Consider the following 9,489-nt stretch of genomic DNA (forward strand, 5'->3'; position numbering starts at 1 on the left):
TTCAGATCATTATTATTAATAATAATAAATCATAATTTATAAATATTGTTATAGCCACCTCAAATTGACTATGTCTTTTTGTTGAAAAGCTTTAAAAGAACAAAAACAACTAACTAGTTCCGATATAAACATTTTTTGGTTAATCTAGACATTTGAAAACTTACACATAAATAAATAAAAGAGTTATAATAAAACATTGAATAAAGTAAATAAATAGGTCTTTTAGACAAAATAAAATTAACTAAATTAATTATGAAAATGAAATGACAATAATTTACAAAAAAACAAAACAATATATATAAAACAAATACTGGCTGATGAAAGGTTGACCCACTTTGATAAGTCAGAGGAAGATATTTTGCTTGCCGAGATGTGTAGGTCGCAGCTCCATAGCTAAATACACTGCTGCAACTCTCAAACTGGTCCAAAGTTTGTGTATTGGGTCATGAACAGTCGAAATGTCCAAAAACCAAGATAATCACAATAGTAATTATTATTTTAAAATTATTAAGGGCCGACACGGTTTAGTTATTTTAATGTATTATGTGAGCCAACTAATTAGCAACAATTTACATTCAAGTCGAAATGCAGAAAGGGTTGGTTCCAGACTTTAATATTGACTAAAAACATTGAAAATGTCCACAAATAATACATTATAAACACAGAGAAGGCTGGTTACAAACTATCATGGCCACTAATTAGCCAGAACTGATATTCAAGTCGAAACGCAGGAAGGGTCTGGTTCTGGACTGTAATGTCGGTTAGCACACACAAAATGTTCAATAAATAACACCAAATGAATGTAGATGGGTTGGTCACAAACTATCATGGCCACTAATTAGCCAGAACTGATTTAAAAACTAAGATGGTCGGCCTGTTGCTAGGTGACGTCTTAGCAACAGTTATCAACCCTTAGTAACTGTCCATATTACGCAATTATAACACAAATATAAAATACAATATTTTTCTTTTCAAATAACTAAATTCTAATTAAAATAATATAAATATTAAACATGCCACAAGGCAATCAAAGGAATTACAAACTACCAGATATACATATAACTCCTATATGCATGTATTCAATAACTTATTTCATAAGGTGGTAGGAAAAAAAAAAAAAAAAAATTAAACATTAATACTAACTAAATACTATTTACAAAGTAATTATAAAATATGGTGTTAACAAATATAATAAACAATAAAATAGTAATAGTAAATAAAAGTAAAAGTAAATAAATAAATAAAAGTAATAAATAAGTAAAAGTAAATAAAAATAAATCATTTGGCTGAAAATAGACTGATTAAATTTTTACTATTATTTATCTTTACTACCTCGGATAGTAAAAAAAAAAATTTTAGTAGCAAGAGATGATATATTATAGACATCTTTTGATATGAAGAACAAAATTAAAAGATACGATATATAATTACAAATATAATTTATATTTATATATAAAAGATATGAATATAAGATAATTTCTAATCTATCTCTAAGATTGATAATTTGTATGACAAATATTTAAAATTATTATTGAATGATGAAGCAACGTGCTAAAATAACTTTTCAAAAACTGTTAAATAGAGATGAATATGGTGCTAGACACCGAAAGGTTCTCTTTCTAATATGAATTAAAAAAAATATATATGAGACTGTCTGAGGTAGTGTACCTGGAAATAAAAATAACAAATAGTAATAACAAAAACAAAATAAGAAAGTAGTAAGTAATAATTATAATTAAATAAAATTAATATGGTTTTTATTACATCACAACTGTCAACTTCCTCTTGCTTCACAGACTATAGATAATAAACTTGGAAAAAATCCTTTTCAGCTGAAGATTTACATAATCAACATGAAGAAATAAATTTCTAAAGATAAGGCATTATCACAGTGTTTCTTGTAACCAACACCAACAGATCAACGGTTTTCATCATAAGTATTAATAAATTTTTAGAGTATTAATGGCAAACCTGATCAATATGATTCATTTGTGCTTCCATTTCTTCAAGCTGTGTAGACTGCAAGTTAAGCAACTGAAGAAAATTGTAAGCCAATGTATTTATTTGGTATGCAACGCTGGCTAAAGATTGCGTTGTATAATTCTTTGTTTCTTCAAGGGCATAGCGTTTGTTTTCTGCCTGAAAATATAAAATTCCATGAATCAATATTTTCAAAAAATTTTATGGTTAAATGTCTGTTCATATGATTAATACTTGTTTCCAAAAGTTTTTAAAATTTGAAGGTTCCAATAATTAATGACAGACCATGAATTGAGATGTTTAAACTAATAAGGAAGTAAAAAACAGCACAAATTGATACGTCTAAAGATATAATGCCTAATACAGTACTTTGGTTTGTGCTAGAGGGACAAGTGAATGCATCAGTAATAAAAGACATTATTGAAATTTTTTTCTATTCGGCCAAGACTCCCATTGGAGTCCTATACTGCCTTACCATGGTTGGGGGTCAAAGTTTTTCATTTTGTGGGACCACCACTCAATGAAAAAAGTCAATGCCCCAGGCTAGATACGAACCGGCACCGCCAATAGACATCAAATTGGTAAGACTGTGTCTTAACCACTGAGCTACAGGTGGCCCCATTATTTAAATAATTTTATGTAGTAAATTTTAAATTATATAAATATAATTTTTTTCTCGACTGTTGCATGTATATATTTTATTGGCGTATCAGTCAATAATACAACTTTATTTTGGCAACGTTTTGTAACTTTATTGTTTGCATAGTCATCATGCCAATTCTCAACCACAGTGTGTTCTACATTATGATCCTAATATCTTCATGTTTTTATGTTCCAAGAAAGTTATAATTTTATTATTATCATAATGTAGAATACACTGACGTTGAGAATTGGCACAACTATGCAAACAATAAACTTGCGAAATGTCACCAAAACAAGGTTGTATTATTGACTGATCCTCAAGAAACACCTAAATAATAATATATGTGTGTGTATACATATATATACATGACAATATTTCAAAATTGAAATAGATACAATAGACAAATTGTTGATAATATTAAATTAATTGTTGTAATTGTAGGATACCAGTACAAGAATATGGAGTAAACCCGAAATGTGGTACAAAAAATATAGAATAATATTGTCTCCTAAATGGAAGTTTTTTTCACCTCATCATATTAACAAAATAAAATTCCATGAATCAATATTATCAAAAAAAATTATAGTTAAATACTGTTGACATGATTTTTAATACCTGTTTCCAAAAGTTTTTAAAATTTGAAAGCTCCAATAATTTATGACCATGCATGGGTTTAAACTAACAAGGTTTTGTAATCTCCACTCACCTACTGAGGGCTGATATAGAAGGAGAAATTATAAAGGAGAATATTCTCCTTGATTAGGCTGTAAAATAATTAACTTAAATGTGCTGAGGTCCGACAATTAAACTGCAATAAGAATGCAAGTTTAAACATAATACCATAACATAAACTGAGTTGTATTAGTACAAAATTTAGGCCCGACCTCCACTGTAAGAATTCATTGGAAGTTGATTAATCACTTTTGAATGAGTATAGAGAGGGGAAGTCGACAGCTGTAATTCAGTTAAAGCAGTAATAATGAGGCATTCATAAAATATGGTACCAAACATTTATTTTGTAATAAATGTTTGGGTATCATTCAGTTCTTTAAGACTGATTTCATTGATTTAAAAAAAAAATATATATATATTTTTACAAGAATAATGGTATAAAGACAATAGTAATTAAGAAACACCTTAACATTATAAAAGTTTCCAAGTTTTACTATACAGAGTGCCTAAATAATAACAAAGTAAGATATACCTTAAGACAACAGATATATAGTTTAGCAGGTCTAATGAGTGAATTCTATGAATATATATAACATTATTATTCTGGTAAAAATTTCAAACACCCAGAATCCTGAAAATTATTTTATTTTCATAGATTATGAAATATCTGTACAGAACTACACAATGCTTAAGTATTAACAGTTTAAGCATATGTCTAAAAGACTATATATAAGTTATGATGGTTTGAGTTTAATATCCTTAAGTACTCCAACCATGACAGCAAGGATGGGTTATCCTACAGGTAATCAACCTATCCTAGCAACACTAAAGTCAGAAACTCTTCCTTGGGTCAACCACAAGTAGGTAGACTTTGATAGGGGGTGAAACCTGAACAAATTTGGCCACTGTAGTTTTGTATGTTATACAAAAAATAAGTAATATTCTCCAGATTAAATTTATAAATTTGAAATATCAGAAGAAACATTGTTTCAAGTCAATTTACTGCTTTTCCTTAAATTTATAGTTTCTTCGTTAAGAAATTTTATAATTAGCACCAACTCCACAAGTTTCCTTAGCAATAAGCCTTTACACTAAGAGCTGTGCACACTGAATATAATACTTAGAATACATTAAAACATAGAGTACACCATGAAATAATCTTCACTCATTCATGCTAGACTTTAAAAGTATATACTTGAAAATAATTTCCTTCACAGTAGTCAGCTACTCTTTCTAAATTAGTAAAGCTGTCCATTAGATTGCTCTGTCCCTCAGGTATTTCAGTGTTTAATAGAGCTGCCAATTCAGCCATATTATCAGACTCACTTCCAAGACCTGATTCCCTACTAGGGTCCATCATACCTACGAAATTTCAAAACTGTTAATAAAATATAGAGTTCAGTAAAACTGACAGTATAAAGTTTTAAACACACCTTTGCCATACATCCTGAAGATAGTTTAATTTAGTCCACAACTCTAGTAAACTATGTCAGAAAGTGAATAGAGGAAAACAGGAACATGTACAATCCTTGATTCACAGTACCGAATGCAATAGATAACTAATTAAGACAATTAAATTTGTAGGCTTATAGATCAGAGAACGACAATCTAACTTATTTATTACCTACCTCTACAATCATCCAAAGAGGTAGGTGCAGTCAAGTTCCACTTGCGCTAATCAATCATCAGGTAATGTATAGAACTGAAATTACTTTAAGTAGAAATATTCCTGAGTTGTTACAGAAACTAAAGTGAAACTTTATACCGTTAATTTTACTTTATGAATTGTTTACAATTTTCTGGAAGGGCTCAAAATATTTTGATTTAAGTTATCATAACAAGATACAATCAAGTGGTCTTTAATATAAGGTAGGTCTTATCCTCATTGAAATAGTCTGATTGAGCTTAAATGAATAGATGAATATAAAATCAAACATTTTATTACAGCCTGAAGTCATCACTTCATCAACGCCAGCCGGAATAGCCCCTCCCTATTCCTAGTACGCTTATGGCAGACTCATGCCATCATTGATGACACCGCGTTCAGCGGACCCGGCAACTTATCTTATAATGCCACTCTGGCAAACCAAGATCAATATTTGCCTGCATATATACATCCATTTTTATTGTATATATTTAATTTGTTTATGTTTATTTTTCTAGGAGGTCAGAAAAAAACAAAAAACATTTTATAATTAATTTGGGAAGAAAACAACTGTTTCGTGTTTCCAAGATTGTCATGGTAGTATTTAGATTTTAATTTCATTTACCTGTAAATAAAATCCATACTATGGGGAAGTATTATCACCCAGAGCATTAATAAAGATATGGTGGTTTTATAACGTATAAGGACTAATTTCTTCTCAAAGCAGGACGGTAATTGAAAGTTGAGTAATGCGCACACCAGATTTTTTAATTCAGATTGATTGTTGGCTTTAGGAAACACTCGGCATTCCATCTAAGGTCGGCAAATTAGTTCCTTTCCTCCAATCTAACAAAATGGGATTTAGATTCAAAAAAGTGGTTTGAGCTTTATTTTGTATTTCATTCTGTTCTTTATAATCCCAGGAAGCTAAATGAAAAATTAGGGAATTTTTGAAGATGTTTCACCAAATTTTGGTCAAGGTAGTGTTAATTTTTTTGAGAATCACGCATGCTGCTTTGCTTGAATGGTGGCACATTAGACAAGAAAACAGTTTTTATTCAGTTCAGTCTCCGGAACACTACAACTAGGGCTAGAAGAGGTTTTATGCTGGGAAATACGGTTTTTAGTTTTACCACCCCACCTACCGTAATCTCATTTCTAATAATTCATCAGCTCCCCGCTTAAACAGCCTTCTTGATAGGCATAGCCCTGGTAACCCCCTCCGCTCCATTATTCTAATATCAATGCTCCTTATAAAATCAATAAATTCTTTCTTCCTTCCCTTCAAATTCTTAGCAATGTTAACCCTTAATAATTGAAGTGATTCTTTCCACTTTAAGGAACTATTATAATCCTTCAACATACCAGATAACTTTATATTAACTTCATTTGATGTCAAAACCCATTTACTAACATCCCTATTGACAAAGCTCTTCACATTGTAGAAAAGAACAGGATAATTATTCAATCTTATTCCACGCCTAACCCCAGCTCATTTCTTGAATCTTTGTTGTAACTAGTTACCTGATCTTTCATGATAAAGTTTACTACCAGATTTACGGGCTTGCCACGTGTAACTGCCTTACTCCTAATATTAAGGAAAAAGATAAAGTACATTCACCTCATACTTACATTTATTACATTATAATACATGTTTTTAATATATACATTTACACCTTTGTACCAATATTCAATTTTGTATATACTCCTTTCTTTACTATATTGTATTTATTGTATTCATTCTTTTAATTTTGTATTTCATCTTTACGGAAGGCGGCGGCTCAGTGGTAAGGCACTGTGATACTAACTACAAGGACCCGGGTTCGAATCTGGCTGTGGCAGATAATTATTTTCTGTTTCACTATGGGTTCGGTAGCCCTCCAGAGCTCACTCAGCCTCATTAAGTTGGTACCCTTAATTGGTTAAAAATCTTGCAGTCGCGCGCGGTTCTGACCAAATAACTTCCTTGCACAACCGTTGGTTTAGTAACTGTATTTCATTACAAAGTTCTGCCCCCTTGGTCCTTCATGGGTTGTAGCGGTACAGATTTAATTTTGAATTTTACCTATTTATATTTTTTATAAAATTTCTCTGTCTTATTATGTATATTATTTAGTGCAGGCCTATATTTAATATTTTCTTAAATTTCCTAATATTATCTTTATTTATACATTATTTTCTATATTTTTACTTTCAATTGTAACGTATTTGTCATCCATCAATCCCCTACTCTATTTGTATTTTCGCATCCACCTTGTGCTTACTTCCATTCAGTAAGGTGGGTGTCCTAATTTGTTCATTATTCTCCTTTTTTCTTAGCCTTTATTTTATTCTTATTTCCCTTATTTTCCGTCATTGAGTGTGTCCGTCTGTTTTTTTTTTATATTTCTTTTTTATCTGATATTGTTTCCGTTTTCATTAATTGTCTAATACCTCTTTGTATTTCCTGTTTATTTATACTTTTCACAATACATCTCAATTTTATTTTATTTTATTTACTTTGTTAATCTTTATATAAACTTTTACATTATTATATTTAGCCACACCTTAGTTTACTTTTATTTTATATTATATATTCTATTACTTTGTTACATTATTTTAGTTGTTTGTATCCTTTTTAACCCTGGTGAAGGCCTGCAAAGTGGGGCGAAACGTTGGCTTATATTAAATAGTTTGATTACTATTTATTTTTTTTTACCGTACCTAGACCATTTCCCATTTATCAATTGGACATCAATCAACGATCTTCCTATAATTAATGTTTTTTTCAGATGTGCCACTAAGGAGGGAAAGTAACGATTGATAGTTCCTGGATTATATATTCATTATTTTAGTTTTATTAAAAATGAGTACATTTTTCTAATTCATTAATACCTAGCAGTCTATCAAATCTATGTCCGTTCTTTTGCCTTATTGTGTTCTTTCCATTATCTTGTTTACCAATCCAAATCCTCCAGAAAGTGATGATCTACAACGAAGTTTTTCCCTTACCTAGCCTCTTATAGTCAAGAGTTAGCACTAGCTAGTACAAGGATACTAAGAATCGTTGTTGACGAGCAACGGTTCAATTCCCTAAACTGTTTTTTAAACAGTTTTAAGCCAAAGTTCCACGTCATAGTCATAGTCACGTCATAACATTGTTCAAGTTTGTGCAGGTATTTGATAGAACTGGCTATTATCAAGCTATTTCTATGAGTGGCTCCAACAGCATTTATTACTGCTATTTCTGTCTTAGTATCGCACAGTGGAACCTCGGGATTAGTTAAATGACTCTGGAAATTCAACTTTTACTCATGAGTGTTGACCTACCTCTGGTCAATTTTAGTGTAAGTCGTTTCTATATCATAATTGTTTTCAATCAAACTAATCTATATTTATCTAAATACCTTAAACAACCATAGAATGATACTATAACAGCCTTCGAACGTTACATGCTTGTTTCGATGCGAATATACATTTTTTGTTTTATTAGTCATATAAGTAAAAAATGATTTATATTTTGTAGACTACAGGTGAATACCCAAACTTTCTTTTCTGAAAGTTTTCCCAGGAAACGCTATACTTCTTAGCCTTTCTCGACATATTTTTGAACGTATCGGTTTTGATCCTTCGTTACTTATATTTACAAACATTTATTCTGTTGATAATGTCAATGTGAGGTTGAAGTAATGTGGCGTTCAGTTATTATAAATAATGTCCAGTATTTTACCTCATTAGAAATAAAACCTACAAAGCAGTTATCTATAACCTTATCTGATCTCACTTATCTTTGGCGAGAAACACTTAGTATTGGAGAGACTGTCCTTAGATTTAAGGTTTATAGCTTTTCATACTACTTTTAAATATTTAAAGAATGTTCATTTTAATATTATTTTTTTCCCTTTTTTACAGAAATGTAATCCTAAAGCCAGCCTATCTGAAGACAGAATAATTGAGTTTGTTGAAGAATTGTTTTTAACAGATGATTGTATTCCTAATTTAGAAATGGAGGTTTCTGGGGATAAATTAAAATTGAATATTTCTAAAACCTTGATTGTTAAAATGTCTTATTATTTTACTCTCGAAAAGCTTACTGAAGAATCGGTATGAAGCTAATAACTTGAGGTTAATTTTAATCAACATTTTGATGTTAGCTTATGTTGCATAGTTGTTGGTCAGTCGAGTCAATTCATTTGGTTTCATTGGTTAGTCCTCCAGTAATTATAATTTACGAGGGGAGAGCTTAACACGTTGACTGCCACAGTACTTTTCAAGATTTCAGTCTAGAAAGCCAATTTAAATTTGGCCAACTAAGCCAAGTAAACAAACTACGAGTTGTCTTGTAGGTTGGCGTCTGAGTTGTCTTGTAGGTTGCCAATTACGAGATAACTCCGTAGTTGGCAGTCAATGTGTTAACTTGATGGATGAGGCACTGTGTTAAATTTTAGTTTCTTATACTTAATTTAATTTTGAGATATTTATTAGTAGCTCCAGAATCAGCTCCTGTTTCATAGACCCTTCCTAGGTTGCTGTGGTATGTGTTTTTGATTTTCAACCCACAATGAAAAAA

General features: G+C 30.6%; 2 protein-coding genes across 3 annotated transcripts in view; one reads left to right on the forward strand and one right to left on the reverse strand.

Annotated features, from left to right (window-relative positions):
• Abi (tyrosine kinase Abl) overlaps nucleotides 1-4,920 on the reverse strand; it is a 27,971-nt gene extending 23,051 nt beyond the window's left edge. Inside the window, exons 1-3 of one of the 2 annotated variants that reach the window (XM_067050398.1) lie at nucleotides 4,729-4,920; nucleotides 4,491-4,657; nucleotides 1,972-2,139 (exon numbers count right to left, since the gene is read on the reverse strand). In XM_067050398.1, the coding sequence (XP_066906499.1) occupies nucleotides 1,972-2,139; nucleotides 4,491-4,657; nucleotides 4,729-4,741 (348 nt within the window). In that variant the 5' untranslated portion in view covers nucleotides 4,742-4,920. The remainder of the gene's footprint in view (nucleotides 1-1,971; nucleotides 2,140-4,490; nucleotides 4,658-4,728) is intronic. The other variant, XM_067050397.1, reaches the window with a different exon arrangement.
• A 3,571-nt stretch (nucleotides 4,921-8,491) lies between these two features.
• The window catches only part of LOC106677071 (uncharacterized), a 6,704-nt gene continuing 5,706 nt past the window's right edge, over nucleotides 8,492-9,489 (forward strand). Inside the window, exons 1-2 of the mRNA XM_014414758.3 lie at nucleotides 8,492-8,755; nucleotides 8,832-9,023. Of these exons, the coding sequence (XP_014270244.1) occupies nucleotides 8,609-8,755; nucleotides 8,832-9,023 (339 nt within the window). The 5' untranslated portion in view covers nucleotides 8,492-8,608. The remainder of the gene's footprint in view (nucleotides 8,756-8,831; nucleotides 9,024-9,489) is intronic.

Source organism: Halyomorpha halys, unplaced genomic scaffold, assembly GCF_000696795.3.
Source record: "Halyomorpha halys isolate HHAL.00 unplaced genomic scaffold, Hhal_1.1 Scaffold85.1, whole genome shotgun sequence".
NCBI classification, from domain to species: domain Eukaryota; kingdom Metazoa; phylum Arthropoda; class Insecta; order Hemiptera; family Pentatomidae; genus Halyomorpha; species Halyomorpha halys.